At 41.2% G+C, this 18188-nt stretch overlaps 1 protein-coding gene across 1 annotated transcript in view; it reads left to right on the forward strand.

Annotated features, from left to right (window-relative positions):
• Positions 1-18188, forward strand: part of poln (polymerase (DNA directed) nu) — a 293465-nt gene that overhangs the window by 53793 nt on the left and 221484 nt on the right. The window contains exons 8-9 of the mRNA XM_073047757.1: positions 1733-1786; positions 14481-14546. Coding sequence (XP_072903858.1) covers positions 1733-1786; positions 14481-14546 — 120 coding nt within the window. The remainder of the gene's footprint in view (positions 1-1732; positions 1787-14480; positions 14547-18188) is intronic.

Genomic DNA, 18188 nt, shown 5'->3' on the forward strand with positions numbered 1-18188 from the left:
TACTCCAAGGGCAGTCTGATCAATCCCTTATAAAACCTCAGCGTTGTTCTCATATTCTAGTCCTCTTGAAATGATGCTAACATTGCACTTGCCTTCCTCTCAAATTGCAAATTAACCTTTAGGGAGTCCTGACCCCCAAGTCCCTCTGATTTTTGAATTTTCTCACCATTTAGAAAATAGTCTATGCCTTTATTCCTTCTTCTGAATTTCATGACCATACACTTCTCTGTACTATTCTACATGCCACTCCTTTGCTCATTCTCCCAATCTGTTTAAGTCCTTCTGCAGTCTCCCTGCTTCCCCATCATTACCTGTCCCTCCAGGTAGTGTTGACAGTGGCACTTTATTCTGCCACCCTAGTGTTCCTGAGCTGACCTTGCAATTCAGCTGTGTGAAGTTATTATGAGCTGGAGGAACCTGTTCCTGCACTGTACTGTCCGAAGTTCTAAGGTATGATCTACGATAAGACAAGATCAGGGTGACCATGGAAAAAGCCATGAACAAGATTACCTGGAACACATAAAATGATCAACAAACTCAATAGGTCAGGTAGCATCTATGGAGGGGAATAAACAGTTAAAATCTTGGGCCACGATTCCTGCAACTGTCTGTAAGGAGTTTGTACATTCTCTCATGACTGCATGGGTTTCATCCAGGTGTTCTGGTTTCCTCCCACAATCCAAGGACATTCGGTTAAGATTAGTATATTGTGAACATGCAATGTTGGTGCTAGAAACATGGTGACACTTGCAGGCTGCCCAGCACAACCTCATTGATTTGATTTGATTGGAAGCAAATGATGCTTTTCACTGTATGTTTGGATGTAAACGTGACCAAAAACGGTAATCTTTAGAGGGATGGGGGTGTAGACCTGCCTAACTGGAGTTATTTGCACAGCACTGTCCTGCAACAGCTTTCTTGCTACAATGCAAACGTTCATTGATCTCGCTGCCACGTTGGTGCCTATATGACAGAGATCTGCTCCGATTATAAAGAAAGATCACACATTGAAACATCAAATCGAACAGTGAAATCTGTGTCAATAACCAACACAGTCTGAGGATGTGCTGGGGGCAGCCCAGAGGAGTTGCACGCTTCCGGTGCCAACACAGCATGCCCGTAATCTACTAACCTCAACCCGTACAGCTTGAAATGTGGGAAGAAATCAGAACACCCAGATGAAAACCAGATCATGGGTTCACTGTACAAACTCCATACACAGAGAGGCGGGAATTGAACCTGGATCACGGGCACTGTAATGGCATTATACTAGTCTATGTTCTCTACATGTTATGATTGCCGCTGAAGGTTTTGTCCATTCCAGGACTTGTTAGATTCTCATTCTGACTGATTTACACTCCTATTATCTCACCAGGAACCCCCGGATTCTCAGCATCAAAATGGGTTCATTGGTGCTTCTCCATGTGGTATGGGACCTGTTGAATTAGGACTGGGATAGAAATTCACCATGCAGGTATAATAAAGGCCATGTATTTTTCGCTGTGTCCAAAATTTGGTTATATTGATTTTACTAACTTCTCTGGGATTCACTTCTTGTGGAGTCTGGGAGAATGAGCTTTACTCCATAATAATACTGGAGGGTTAGACAATCTAGTGAGTGAGGAATGCCAGATGAGGGACTTATCCAGCATTCTTCAATCAGAGTGAAGAATAAAAATAGCCCATTCCATCATGCACCTTGTAACCTGCACAGATTTAATTTGTTTTTCAGATTCATAAGATCAAATCAACATACATCGATGGCCTTCTGTCCTGCATGAGGAAGGTAAATTATTTTAGATGCATCTGATAGACATGAGCTGGCACACTGATGGCATTGGATTCCAGAAAATATAAACAAAATATTTAAGATTTGGATATAATGTTCCATCTTTTATTTCTTCCCCACCTCTCCCAACATTTTCTTGTCCCAAGTTTCCCTTCCTCCCCATTCTCTGCTCTGTACATGCTCCCAATTCTTTCCTGTCTCCTCACCAACCTGCTGTTCACTGTCCCTTATTTTTTACATAGTCAATGTCCTTTCCCATATTCTCCATTCTGCCCTACTTCTCCTGTTCTTCTTTCTCTTCCCCTTTCCTCCTCTCCAATCTTGCCTCATGCCTTTCTGGCTTTCCTCTCACTCCTTGTTGGTCCTCCCCTCCCCTCTCTCTCACCCCCTTCTCCATTCTTGTCCATTCTCCTTCATTCCCAAACACTCCACTGTTGTCTTTCTTCCCATCTTATTCCTTCTGTTCTTCCTCCCATCCTCTTTACATTTTCTCTACTATCCGTCTATCTGCCATACTCTCTGTGTTCTATCCTCTCTACTCTCTTCTCTCTTCTTTTCTCTCACATCCTTTTCTTTTCTCCTTACTTCTCTAATCTCTCTGCTCTCCCATCATCTCTGGTCTCCCATCTACTGCACATCCTCTCCATTGTCCTCTCTACCATGGACCTTTGCTCCGTCCCAGTCACTGCAAAATCCTTTACTCTCTTTTTTAATTTTATATTTTTAATTTTATTTAGGAACACAGTAAAAGGTCCTTCCGGCCCAATGAGCCTGTGCAGCCCAATTACACTCATGAGACCAGTTAGCTTACTAACTGATTCGTCCTTGGACTGTGGGAGGAAACTGGGGGAACAGGAGGAATGTACAAACTCCGTGCAGACAATGCCGGAATTGAATCGGAGTCACTGGTGCTGTAATAGTGTTACTCCAATTGCTAACCCCATTCTTCTCCGCTCTCCTAACCCCCACCCATGCTCTATTCTCCTCTGTCCTCCGCATCCTGTGTGTTCTCTTCACCTCCCTAATCTCTTCTGACTCTGCCACCACAGTACATTCAACCAAGGAGAAAAATGTGACAGCTGTCCTCACTTCAACTCTATGCATGTATTTCCTTAAGGGCTCACTGGGTGGCAGTGTGGCCCGAGATGACAACCGTGCAGTCCTGCGCCCTGCTGGCTCAGTACAGGTTGGAGAATGTAGGTACTTTGGTTTCTTAGAACTGCAGCCAAGTAGCCAGAATGTGCATCACACTGACATCCTAAGCCCAGGTTTTGAGCCAATTTGAAAATCCAAAGGTACCATAAAGAAAGTTGTAGCTATGCTAGATTCATTGCAGCGGGCAAAAAATCTTACCATTGCTCGCAACTGAAGAAGACTTTGCCTCAAGAATGATGCCCACCATCAGGGCCCTGCCCCCTTCTCTCTGCCACCATGAAGCAGGAGGTACAGAAGCCTGAAGTCCCACACCACCAGGCTCGGGAACAGCTAATTCCTATAACCATCAGATTCTTCAACTGACCTGTTTAACATTAACCCTGCCTCAGTGACAGAACACTACGGACCACCTTCTGCACGGTCTAGTCTCTGAGTGTAGTTAATTAGAACTAAGTTTTGTTTTGCACTGCCTTTTCTTTCTTCACTCATAAATTATGTACGATTGATGTTGTGTGTTGTCTGTAACGCTGTTGTAACCAATCTGTTTCCGTTTCCGTGCCCCCCTATATTTGTGCACATGACAATAAACTCACCTTGATTTGACTTGAAACAAACTTCTGCAGGATCTCAGTGCATCAGGCAGCATCTGTGAAGGCAGAGAGATGGTAGACATTTTAGGTCAAGCCCCTGTTTCAGATTGCAGCATGTCTTGTGTCTCCATCTCTTTGTGGAGAGGGCAGTCTAGTAGATTCAGTCTTCTGTTCCATTTTTGTTTTCCTTTCGTACATGTCCAATTCCTTTTTGAAAGTTACTATTGAATCTGCTTCCACTATTTAAAGCACTGCACTTCAACTGATAACAATTGTAGACCTTCCTCATCTCCCCTTTGTCAATTATCTTCAATCTGCAGTTACAAAACACCTGCCTTATTGAGTCTTACCAAAACTACTTGCGATTTATAACATCCTTTCCTTTATTGTATACAAGGGGCAGCATAGTAGCGTAACAGTTAAGTAATGCAATTACGCCAGCAACCAGTTGTTTAATTCTGCCGCTGCCTGTAAGGTGTCGTACAGTCTCCCTACGACTGCATGGGTTTCCTCCAGTTCCCTCTCACATTCCAAAGATGTACAAGTTAGCAGGTTAATTGGTCACAATGGGTATAATTGGCAGTGTGGACTCATTGGCCATGAAGGGTCTGTTACCGTGCTGTATCTCTAAATGAAATAAAACAATAAATTGTGAATAATTTCCTTTCTCTGCTGTGAAGCAAGTAACCCTGGTGACCTGGTATCTCCCGTGCATCCACAACAAGGCCTAAGTAGGCACCTTGACGCAACTCCCATTGTTTTGGATGTGTACCCTCAGTGAGGGTTATGTGTTGATATCTAAAGGTTTGGTTTAGTGCCAAAAGGTCAAACGTTTAAAAAATTAAAATAAAAAGAAACTATTTATATTTTAAAAATAATTATAACTATTTAAAATATAAAGACTATTCCTAGAGGATAATGAACCTGTGGAACTCATTGTCACAGATGTCAAACCATTGAGTATATTTAAAGCAGAAGTTGATAGGTTCTTGATTAATAAGGGTGACAAAGGTTATGGGGAGAGGGCAGAAGAATAGGGGTGAGGGGGAAGTAAGTCAGTCATGATAGAATGGGCCAAATGGCCTAATTCTACTCTGTTTATTATGGATAGAAATTGGACCACATGGATATTACAGAGGTGACTTGATAGAGATGTATGTATAAGATAATAAGAGGCACAGGTTGGATTGGACAGCCAGCACCTTTTTCCCAGAGTGGAAATATGAGAGTGTATAATTTTAAGGATATTGTAGGAAGGTATAGGGGATCTGTCAGAGGTAAGCTTTTTACACAGAGAGTGGTGAGTACATGGAACTCACTGACAGGAGTGGTGGTAGAAGTGTAGGTTTTCACAAAGAAAATGGTGGAGAGATTTTATGTTTAAGAAAAATCCGTAGCAGCTCATTTATTGAACACAAAAAAACCAACACAAAATGTGCTAAAAGTACTTCGTGTAATTACATCATCACATTAGATCAGCCTCTTAAAGTGAAACCCCAACTCAATGTCAGTGGCTGTGAATTCTGTACGTTTCCACCAATTACATTATCCTCCAGACCCTCTTCGCAGAATTCACTAAAACCAGCATTGTCCGGAGCTCGGAGGAGTCACCCGGCTCAGGTCCTGTGTTCCATGGTGGAGTTACTGAAGGTGCATCTGGCTCGACAGAGGTGTACTGACACGCTCATGGTCACGTTGTGATGCCAGGGGCATGGTAGCAGAATCCTCCAAATCTTGGTGAGCCAGTTTAAGGTAATATACCAAAATATGTTCAGGTTTACCCCTCTTATCTGTGATAAAAGTCTTTTCTCCCCATCCCAAACTGTAGACACTCCTTTGATGATAACAATGTTGCCTTTTTGGACAGGGAGGACAGGTGGTTTGAAAGAGGGGTTAAAGAAGCCATGTTTGTCAAACTGGAAAACCCATCCCTGAACAGAGGGAGTGGGGTACAACGCCTCCCATCAACTACTTACAACATAGTCCTAACATCTTTACCCCAGCATCTCCACAACAGTTCACACCTCCATTCATGCAAATATAAGACTAATGACTCTCTCATTACCTCAACGACTCTAAACGATCCTCATGTGATTGCTATACCTTTAAACAACCACTGAGTTTATAAGCCAGAAAACTACCCATGGTGGATCAGAACTGAAGAAGCCTCTTGGATGAGTGGTGAAGTGGCTTCTGGACAACACAGCAAGTCCAGTTGCCTTGATTTACTACTGCTTGATAAATAGCTGTAAAGGATTTGAATTTACTGAGTAGGGTGGAACACTGTTGAGAGGCTGACCTGCCAGTCATGGCATCAGGAGTCAAATCACCTAGCACTTGTATTGGCTGCCTGTATACCAACTCTGCCATGGACAACTGCAGGTCCTCTTTTGGAGCTGTTCTGAGCCATTGATGCACCATCAATAACTCTCTCTGAGACGTGAAGGTGAGATATCGGCTTTTATTGACTGGAAGAAAGAACAAGCAGTAGTTGACCACCATACTATGTCCTGGAGACTGAGGGCCGGGTTATTTTTATAACATATAATATGTTTATTAAACACTGAAAAACAAACCCCCAAAAGTAAACAAACCACTCACGTAACCGGAAATCAGCTGCTGTGCGGCAGCTTAAACAGTTCTTGAAGCAAGGAAGCTTAACCAGTTCTTAAAGCGATGTTGCAAAAACAGTTCTTCAAAGTAGTATTGCAAAAGTTCAAAATGCTTACAGTCCATTTAAGGGAGAGACTTTTTAAGACGATTTAAATTCTCTTTCACGTCGTGTTGCCGCGATTCCAAATCGAACTTTTCCCATGAAGAATATACGAAGATGAAATGTAATGGCTTAAAGGCACTGACCTTTCCTTTACAAAACTGTTCCCAATCCTTTCTGCTATTCATAGGGATTAACATGGGCACAGTCAACGAATTCCTTCCGAATGAGGATCAAACAAGGTCGAACCTGTTTCACCGTCAAAATCGACTTACCTCAATCTTTTAACTCCCGAACTCTGATCTTCACTCTCCACTAATTCTCAACTAGCAGTATTATAAAGAAACTGCTGGCAATGATCTTTTAAACTTTAAGCATTAAATAAAACTCCATTTTTCAACCACACTGCATCATAACATTAAATCACGCAGTGGCATGAAGTCAACATGGCAAATCCAGCCATGAACTGCCCCTCCTCACAGGGAGGGGTCCTCCTTTTATACCCTGTAAAAAAAACCTGTCACATGACCTCTACTGGTGGGAAAATGACATCACTCCACCATAACAAGACCATTACCTCAAGTCCAGTATAGCTTCAACACCTGTCACGTGACAAGTACACCACTGTCACGTGTCACGGGTACGTAACACCTCCCTCCAAAAAAAAATTTTTTCTGTCAAGAACAAAAATTTTAACAATTATTTACAAGAAAAACAAATGTATAAATATTATAACATACACAATATACATAGTATCATCATATAACATCTTAGAATTCACAATACAGTAGGAATGTTACAATTGTAAAAAAAACCACTCCATAAAAAAATTACATTGTACATTCATCATCGAGATAGACAATCAGCAACCACATTATCTTTACCTTTAATATGAGTTATCACAATATTGTACTCTTGTAACATCAAACTCCAATTTAATAACCTGTTTTTGTTTTTCATTTTACTTAGAAAAACTAACGGATTATGATCAGTGTAAACAATAAATGGTTTCTGAGTTGTACCAACATATACCTCAAAATATTCCAAAGCTAAAACAAGAGATAACAATTCCTTCTCTATTGTCAAATAGTTTCTTTGATGCTTATTAAATTTCCTAGAAAAGTAAGCTACTGGATGATCAACCTCATCACCCTCATTCCTTTGCATTAATACTGCTCCTGCAGCCTCATCACTAGCATCTACAGCTAATGAAAAAGGTTTTTCAAAATCAGGTGCCTTGAGCACAGGTTGTTGACATATCATTGTTTTCAACTTTTCAAATGCTTCTTGACAAGGCACTGTCCACACAAACTTCACATTCTTCTGCAAAAGGTTAGTTAATGGAACACCCCAATACCCTTTCAATAAATCAATCTTTGTAAGAAACTTTGCTTTTCCAACTTTATCTAAACAATCATCTACTCTAGGAATTGGATATGCATCTGTTTTCGTTACAGAATTCACCTTCCTATAGTCCGTACAAAACCTAATACTACCATCTAGTTTTGGCACCATAACACAGGGTGAACTCCAATTTGAGTTAGAAGGTTTAATAATATTATTCTCTAACATATATTTAATTTCTTTCTCAGCAAGTTCACATTTTTTTATGTTCATCCTATATGGGTGTTGTTTAATAGGTTTGGCATCTCCAACATCTACATCATGTGAAACTATAGTAGTCCTTCTTGGAACATCTGGAAACAAATCCTTATATTTAAAAATTAATTTCTTCATCTGCTGTTTCTGCTCCAGCTGTAAATGTGCTAATTTCTCATCAATATTTTCCAGAATGGTTGAATTTGGTAACCTAACAGAAACAATGTTGGATTTAGAATGAAATTCAGATGAATCATCTATCATGTTCCTAGTTAAATCAAACTCATTATCATTAACCACAACAGAACAGTATCAGATTGTTTCTCAAAATACGGTTTGATCATATTTATATGCCAAAGTTGTGTTGACCTTCTACGATCTGGAGTTTTTATCACGTAATCCACATCATTGATTTTAGTCACAATTTCATAAGGACCATGAAATCTAGCTAGTAAAGGATTCGTTTGCACTGGGAAAAGAACCAACACCTTATCTCCATACTTAAACATCCTCATCCTAGCTTCTTTATCATACCAAGTTTTCATTTTCTCCTGAGCCAATTTAAAATTTTCCTTGGCTAAGCTACAAGCTTTATGTAACCTGTCCTTAAATTTCAAAACATAGTCCAACAAATTAGTGTGTATTTCCTTACTAATCCACTGTTCTTTTAATAAAGCTAAAGGTCCTCTAACTCTATGCCCAAATACAAGTTCAAACGGACTGAAACCTAAAGATTCTTGTACCGATTCCCTTACTGCAAATAAAAGTAAGTTTATACCCTCATCCCAATCACTTTCATTTTCCACACAATATGTCCTAATCATATTCTTGAGGGTAGAATGAAACCTCTCCAAGGCACCTTGCGATTCTGGATGGTATGCAGACGAAGTGAATTGCTTAGCTCCCAATTTATAAACTATCTGTTGAAACAATCCAGACATAAAATTACTGCCTTGATCAGTCTGTATTTCCTTAGGTAATCCAAAATAAGTAAAGAATTTTATAAGAGCCCTTGTCACAGTTTTAGCTTTTATATTCCTAAGTGGTACTGCCTCTGGAAACCTAGACGAAGTACACATGATAGTCAACAAGTACTGATAACCAGTTTTTGTCTTTGGTAATGGACCAACACAATCTATAATAACTTTAGAAAATGGTTACCAAATGCTGGAATAGGTTGTAATGGAGCCACTGGTGTAACTTGATTTGGTTTACCCACAATTTGACAAGCATGGCACGTTTTACAAAACATCGCCACATCTTTTCTTAGACCAGGCCAGTAAAAATGTTTTAAAATCTTGTCCACAGTTTTCCTTACCCCTTGATGTCCACCTAAAGGCACACTATGAGCTAAAGTCAAAATCTCATTTCGATAAACTATAGGGACAACTACCTGGTAAACAATATTCCATTCCTCACTTGCAGGAATTGTAGGTGATCTCCACTTCCTCATCAATACTCCTTTTTCCAAGTAATATCCTACTCAATTTCACTATCTAGTAGAGCTTGTTCTCTTAATTTTATAATCTCAGGGTCTCTATTCTGCTCTGCTATCATCTCCTTCCGAGACAGAGATAAATCTTCATAGTCAGACTTACTCCAAGAATCTTGTTCAAACAACGAAGGTAAGAAAGTCTCTGACACATCCTCAAAACTCGAATCCTGAGTTGAACAGTCATGAGTAACAACCTCATTCTGCGCATCAATCTTTTTAGCCATAGCTCTAGTCACAACACAGGAAGAATTTGTGTTAGAATTCATCTCTGGTTCCTCTGACTCCATTGTCAAATGCACTTCAGGAAAAACTTGTCCACCTGCCAAGTCATTACCTAACAATAAAGAAATATCCTTCACAGGTAAGCTATGCTGTAATCCTACTTTAACAAATCCTGTAACTAACCCTGACTTTAAATTTACTTTATGCAAATGTACAGGCATAAAATCACTCCCAACACCTCTTATATAATTTACCTCAACAGTATCAGACTCTTCATTAAACTTCAATACACTGTCTAACATCAGTGATTGAGAAGCTCCAGTATCCCTAAGGATTTTTATTGGCACCAGAGTAGATCCTTCTTTCAAGGATACAAACCCTTCAGTTATAAAATGATCATATCCCTTTTTAACTTGGTCAGACTCTAACAAAACCTCATTTGTGTTTATCAAACCCTGTAATTTTACAGGTGCTTCAGTATGTTGCACACAAGCATCTGGAACTGCTTCCTTCTCTTTCTTTTTCAATCTGAAACAGTTAGCTATTACATGGCCAGGTTTCTTACAATAGTTACAAATAAGACCAAACTGTCTTTCCTTCACAGGTTTTCCTTCCTCCTTACCTTTCTCATTAACTTCTGATTTAATTTCTGATTTACCTTGAGTCTCTGTGTTATTTTTCCTCTTAAAAATTCTGCCCTGAGGAAATTTATTCTTATGGATCAAAACATACTCATCAGCTAATCTAGCAGAGTCCTGCAATGTATCAGTATCCTTCTCATTTAAGTAGGTCCTTACTTCAACGGAGATGCTTCTTTTAAATTCCTCCATTAAAATCAGCTCTTTCAATGTATCATAGTCCCCATTTACATTTTTAGAAGAAAACCATCTGTCAAAACACAGCTTTATCATAGGCAAATTCCACATAAGTTTTTTCCACAGACTTCTTCAAACTTCTGAATCTTTCTGTATACGCTTCTGGGACCAATTCATATGCTTTTAAAATATGCTTTTTCACAATATCATAATCAAGTGCTTGCTCAGCAGTTAAGCTGTATAAACTTGTTGTGCTTTGCCTTTAATTACACTTTGTAACAACACTGACCATTTATCTTTTGGCCACTCTGAAATCTGAGCAATTATTTCAAAATGTTGGAAATATCTTTCCACTTCTGTTTCACTAAATGGAGGGACCAATTTAATTTCTTGACTAGCAACAAACGGTTTTTTAGAACCAGAAGACTGATTCCCAGACCTTAATTCCATCATCGCTCTTTCAAATTACTTTTTTTTTCTGATCAGCTTCTAACCTACAACGCTCCAATTCTGCTTTACTTTCTTCCAACTTCATTTGTTCGATTTGCAACTGCATCTCTATATTACTTATTGGAAATGACTCTAAAATCGATTCATCAAAATCACCCGAATCCACATAGTGTGACACAATTTTTCTTTGTATTAGAGCCTTTGATGTAGTCTTCAAAATACCTTTAAGTTGCGATCTACTAGCTATCTCAGACATCTCAGTTTTTTTCGCCTTCGCTATCAACTCCGCGTCTGGTGAAGCCAGAAACTCATCAATATTCATTGTTGCGGAATACCACTCACAAGCCAATCAAACAAAAGAATCGAGTATTCCCCTTTTCCAAAACACCGATTCAAAATTTAACACGCATTTAAACTCAAATGATTCATCTTGGACGCAACCCCCATATTTATGTTACGGATTCAAGCAACAATAAATATATGAGCGAGGCAGGGGTTTTTATAACAAATAACACGTTTATTAAACACTGAAAAACAAACCCCCAAAAGTAAACAAACCACTCACGTAACTGGAAATCAGCTGCTGTGCGGCAGCTTAAACAGTTCTTGAAGCAAGGAAGCTTAAACAGTTCTTAAAGCGATGTTGCAAAAACAGTTCTTCAAAGTAGTATTGCAAAAGTTCAAAATGCTTACAGTCCATTTAAGGGAGAGACTTTTTAAGACGATTTAAATTTTCTTTCACGTCGTGTCGCCGCGATTCCAAATCGAACTTTTCCCATGAAGAATATACGAAGATGAAATGTAATGGCTTAAAGGCACTGACCTTTCCTTTACAAAACTGTTCCCAATCCTTTCTGCTATTCATAGGGATTAACACGGGCACAGTCAACGAATTCCTTCCGAATGAGGATCAAACAAGGTCGAACCTGTTTCACCGTCAAAATCGACTTTCCTCGATCTTTTAACTCCCGAATTCCGATCTCCACTCTCCACTAATTCTCAACTAGCAGTATTATAAAGAAACTGCTGGCAATGACCTTTTAAACTTTAGGCATTAAATAAAACTCAATTTTTCAACCACACTGCGTCATAACATTAAATCACGCAGTGGCATGAAGTCAACATGGCAAATCCAGCCACAAACTGCCCCTCCTCACAGGGAGGGGTCCTCCTTTTATACCCTGTAAAAAAAACCTGTCACATGACCTCTACTGGCGGGAAAATGACGTCACTCCACCATAACAAGACCATTACCTCAAGTCCAGTATAGCTTCAACACCTGTCACGTGACAAGTACACCACTGTCACGTGTCACGGGTATGTAACACAGGGAAGCCCTCAGTGCAGTCTTTAAGGGACAGTGAAACTGCTTACATAGGCCATTGGACTGCAGGTGATATGCTGTGGTGTGATCTAGCTTAAAGTTGAGGTTTTGGGCCATTGCAGCCTTGAAGTCTGATAGGGTTGGGGGCTACAGTCAGGGGAAATATCGGATGGGGTGCCAAACCCAGCAATCGTGTGCTGATGAATGCCTGAGCTATGTCTACAGCCATTGTCGAGGCTAGAGGGATGACCTCTGGCCACCTGGTGATATGGTCCACCATGGTAAGAAAGTGTGGGAGGGGGAAGGGACCAAGAAATTCCACATTGACATGGCCAAACTGTCACTCAGGGGCTTCAGAAGGTGCCAGTAGTGCCTGGATGTGATGGTTAACTTTTGTTCTCTGGCTCTCCACACACAGACTGATTCCAATCAAGCACATCCTTTCCAAGGCTGTGCCACACAAACTTAAGTGCAACCAGTTTCTGTGAGGCCTTCTGTCCTGGTTGCAAGAGGCCATGTATGAAGTTAAAAACAGTCTACCTCCGCTTTGCGGACATAATTGGGCAAAGATGACCAGTTGAGACATTGCACAGGACAGAAATCCCAGATTTCCTGAACTTAATGTCAGCTAATTGCAGGCCCGTGATTGCTGTTCAGTAAGCCTGGACTTCGGGGTCAGTAATGTGGTTGGTGCCCAAGGCAACATTGTCAACCCCTTTGTGAATGGCCTCAGTGTCTGGCCATGAGAAGCAATCCACTACGGCATTATTTTTCCCCTTCATATATGATTTATCAGTTGTGAACTTGGATATGTGGGTCAGGTGGCATTACTGCCATGCAGGCCATGGGTCTGATATTTTGGCCATCGCTTGAAGGAGCGGTTTGTGGTCAATGAACTCTATGAAATGGCGACCCCTCGAGAAGAAAACAAAAATGGTGGACAGCCGTTACAGCTGTACTTGTTTTCGGTGGGATGGAACTGTCGGCTGAAGAAGACGTACGACTTCGTGCACAGCACCCACAGTATGGTCCAAGGTTTCAGTGGTAATGGCTATGAGGAGTGGGTGCACCAGTAGGTTTGTGTTAGAAAGAGCTTGTTTGGTATCATCAAATGCCCTGGTGATGTCCGCTGACCAGTCAAGCACTTGATTAGGGGTATTGCTTTTAAGCACACCATACAGGGGGACCATAAGTTCAGCAGCTCGTGGAAGGAAGCGGTGATATAAATTCACCATGCCTAAATACTCCTGTAGTTTTTTGTAGTGCAGGACAGTAGGAAATCCATAATACTGGCTACTTTTGATGGGAAGGGTTCACACCTTCTGCAGAAATGCGATGGCTGAGAACGCCATTGGAAAGTCTCTGCTGTATTTTTCAGGCCACACGGCATACACAGAAACTCAAACAGACCTAACAGGGTTATCACAGCTGTTTTGGGAATGTCCCTCGAGTATACAGGTACCTGATGGTAGCCTCTAACTAGATCGACTTTAGAAAAAATTAACTTCCTGGCTAAACGTGCAGAAAAGTCCTGGATGTGTGGGATCAGGTAATGATCGGCATCACATCAGACCAGCTTCTTAAAGTGAAACCCCAACTCAATGTTGGTGGTTGTGAATTATATACATTTCCACCAATTACATTACCCTATACAGACAGATACATTAGGGAAAGTTTAAGAGACTGTTGGATAGGAAGGCTATGTGGGTTGGAAAGGTTAGATTGATCTTGGAGTAGATTGAAATGTCAGTACAACACTGTGGGCCGAATGGTCTGTCCTGTGCTCTACTGTTAAGTTCTATTGTCTATGTTCACCAACATCCATATAACAGGGATGGTGGAGCTGATGCAAAAAACAAAATGATATCAAAGCAGGGCCTTGAGTCTGCACTGTCATTAAGTAGCTAATATTTAGGAATGAACTCAGAATCAGAATAAGGTTTACTGTCAATGACACGTTATGAAAGTAGTTGTTTTATGGCAGTGCAAGATATAAAAAAATTACAAAATCAAAATAAATAGTGCGAAAGAGGATTAGTGTTCATGGGTTCAGAAATCTGATGGCGGAGGGGAAGAAACTGTTCCTAAAATGTTGAGTATGGGTCTTCAGGCTCCTGTACCTCCTACCTGATGAGAAGACGGAATGTCCTGGATGGCGAGGGACCCTGATGAATTCATCTGTTAACCCATTTTTACCCTGAGTGAACTCCCCTCCCCAGGTTTCCACTACCTGCAGTGTTTTCCCTCTGCTTCTTTTTATTGTTCAGTGTCTCATCAGGTGGCATGTTCTTTCCCTAATGGATATATTTTCTTATCTTTCTTACACAGGGTTTTGTGTCCCCTACGTGGAATCAGACTGGCACTGTCAGTGGGAGGCTGTCGGCCAAGCATCCTGTAAGTGCTTTCAGTCAGCCTAGGGCTTCTTTCACATTGTTCTCTCTGCTGCAGAGGTGAGTGCACAGGCCATTGTCTAACAGAAAGCAGGAAGGCCTTTTAAAATCAATCGGCCCCTTCTCATTATGGGTTTGAGTTTAATCTTTACCACAGCACACAAAGCCTCTCTATGTTACAGTCCATAGTCATGGAGTCATACAGCCCTGAAACAGGCCTTTTGGCCCAACTTGTCTGAACTTCCGGGGTAGTAATTTCTGGATTGCTGCCTGTGCCACGCGGCAGTGATAGTAGAAATGGGATGATTTGGCAGATAAATGTGTGGCTGAGAATCTGGTGCAGGGGGCAGGGCTTCAGGTTCTTGGATCATTGGGATCGCTTCTCGAGGAAGTACGACCTGTCCAAAAGTGACGGGTTGCACCTGCACCCGAGGGGAACCAATATTCTCACGGGCAGGTTTGTTAGAGCTGTTGGGGAGGATTTAAACTAATTTGGCAGGGGGGTGGGAACTGGAGTGAAGGGAATCAAGATAGGACAGATGGTAAAAAAGCAAAGATAGCATGCAGTCAGACTGTCAGGAAGGACAGGCAGATGATAGGACATAATTGCAGCCAGCAGGGTGAGTATCAGTGCATTAGGGATGCAGAATCAAAAAGGGTAGCAAACACAGCACTCAAAGTGTTATATCTCAATGCACAGAGTATAAAAAATAAGGTGGATGATCTTGTTGCACTATTATAGATTGTCAGGTATGCTGTTGCCATCACTGGATCGTGGCTGAAGGATGATTGCAGTTGGGAGCTAAATGTGCAAGGTTACGCATTGTATTGGAGGGATAGGAAGGTAGGCAGAGGGGGTGGTGTGGTTCTGTTGGCAAAGAATGGTATCAATTCAGTTGAAAGATGCAACATAGGATTGGACGATGTTGAATCCTTGTGGGTTGAATTAAGAAGCTACAAGGGGAAAAGAACCCTGATGGCAGTTGTATACAGGCCTCCCAACAGTAGCTGGGTTATGGACAACAAATTACCACAGGAAATGGAAAAGGCATGTCAAAAGGGCAATATTTTGATCATCATGGGAGGTTTCAACTTGAAGCTCGATTGGGGAAAATCAGGTTGGAAATGGATCTCAAGAGAGTGAGGTTGTTAAATGACTACAAGGTGACTTTTTAGAGCAGTTTGTCGTTGAGCCTACTAGGGGATCAGCTATACTGGATTGGGTGTTATGTACTGAACCGGAGGTGATTAGAGAGCTTAAGGTAAAAGAACCCTTAGGAGACCATGATCACAATATGATTGAGTTGAAATTTGATAGGGAGAAAGTAAAGTCTGATGAAGCAGTATTTCAGTGGAGTAAGGGAAATTACATTGTTATGAGAGAGGAGGTGGCCAAAGTAAATTGGAAGGAGCTGCTGGCAGGGATGTCAACAGAGCAGCAATGGCGTGAGTTTCTGGGAAAAATGAGGAAGGTTCAGGATAGATATTCTACAAATGAAGAAATACTCAAATGGCAAAATAGTACAACCATGGCTGACAATGGAAGTCAAAGCTAATGTGAAAGCAAAAGAGAGGGCATACAACAAAGCAAAAATTAGTGGGAAGACAAATGATTGGGAAGCTTTTAAAACCCTACAGAGAGCAACTAAAAGAATCATTAGGAGGGAAAAGATGAAACACAAAAGCAAGCTTGCAAACAGTATCAAAGTGGATAGTAAAAGCTTTTTCAAGTATGAAAAAAAAGAGAGATGAGAGTGGATATAGGACCGCTGGAAAATGAGGCCAGTGAAATAATAACAGGGCACAAGGAGATGGCAGATGAACTAAATGAGTATTTTGCATCAGTCTTCACTGTGGAAGACACTAGCAGTGTGCCATTTATTGAAGTATGTGAGGGAAGAGAAATGGGTGCAGTTGCTATTACAAGGGAGAAGGTGTTCAAAAAGCTGAAAGACCTAAAGATACATAAGCCAGCCAGACCAGATGAACTATACCCTAGGGTTCAGAAAGAGGTAGCGGTAGAGATTGTTGGGGCATTAGTAATGATCTTCAAAATCATTGGACTCTGGTATGCTGCCAGAGGACTGGAGAACTTAAAATGTCGCTCCACTCTTTAAGAAAGGAGGAAGGCGGCAGAGAGGAAATTATAGACCAGTTAGCCTGACCTCAGTGGTTGGGAAGATGTTGGAGTCAATTGTTAAGGATGAGGTGATGGAGTACTTGGTGACACAGGCCAAGATAGGACAAAGTCAGCATGATTTCCTTAAGGGAAAATCCTGCCTGATGAACCTGTTGGAATTCTTTGAGGAGATTACAAATAGGATAGATAAGGGGGATTCAGTGGATGTTGCATATTTGGACTTTCAGAAGCCTTTGACAAAGTGCCACACATGAAGTTGTTTATCAGGTTAAGAGCCCATGGTATAATAGGAAAGTTACTGGCATGGTTAGAGCATTGGCTGATAGGTAGGAGGCAGTGAATGGGAATGAAAGACCCTTTCTGATGGCAGCCAGTAACTAGTGGTGTTCCACAGGGTTTGTTGTTGGGACCGCTTCTTTTTATGCTGTGTATCAATTATTTAGATGATGGAATGGATGGCTTTGTTGTGAAGTATTCAGATGATTTGAAGATTGTTGCAGGGACAGGTAGTGTTGAGGAAACAGATAGAGAGAGGCAAATGAAATACAATGTTGGAAAATGCATGGTCATGCACTTTGGTAGTAGAATTAAATGAGCAGACTATTTTCTAAACAGGGAGAAAAATCCAAAAATTTGAGATGCAAAGGGATTTGGGAGTCCTTGTGCAGAACACCTTGAAGGTTAATTTTCTGGTAAAGTTGGTGGTGAGTAAGGCAAATGCAATGTTAGCATTCATTTCAAGAGGTCTAGAATACAAGAGCAGGGATGTGATGCTGAGGCTTTATAAGGCACTGGTGAGGCCTCAGCTTGAGTATTGTGAACAGCTTTGGGCTCCTCATCTAAGAGAAGATATGCTGGCATTGAAGAGGGTTCAAGGGAAGTTCACAAGGATGATTCTGGGAAAGAAAGGGTTATCATATGAGGAATATTTGATGGCTCTGGGGCTGTACAGCAATGAGGGGGAATCTCACTGAAACCTTTTGAATGTTGAAAGGCCTGGACAGAGTAGATGTGGAAGGGATGTTTCCCACAGTGGTGGGAGTCTAGGACAAGCAGGCACTGCCTCAGGATAGAGGGAAGTCCATTTAAAACAGAGATTTGGAGGGTGGTGAATTTGTGGAATTTATTACCTCAGGCAGCTGTATAGACCAGGTCATTGGGTATATTTAAGGCAAAGCTTGATAGGTTCTTGATTGGACATGGCATCAAAGGTTGCAGCGAGAAGGCTAGAGATTGGGGCCGAGGAGGGAAAAAAGGATCAGCCATGATTGAATGGCAGGGCAGCCTCGATGAGCCAGATTCCCTAATTCTGCTCCTGTGACTTACGGTCTACCTATCGCCACCTATTCCAGAGCCAACAGAGCATGCTCACAATGTTCAGCAGACCAACACTAATAAATATCCCCTGTCCCACCCTCTTATAACACAAACCCCTCAGTTCTGGTTACATCTTTGTTGATCTTTCTTGCACCATCTCCACTTCAGTAACATCCTTCATATAACAGG

This window comes from Hemitrygon akajei, chromosome 6 (genome assembly GCF_048418815.1).
Source record: "Hemitrygon akajei chromosome 6, sHemAka1.3, whole genome shotgun sequence".
NCBI lineage: Eukaryota > Metazoa > Chordata > Chondrichthyes > Myliobatiformes > Dasyatidae > Hemitrygon > Hemitrygon akajei.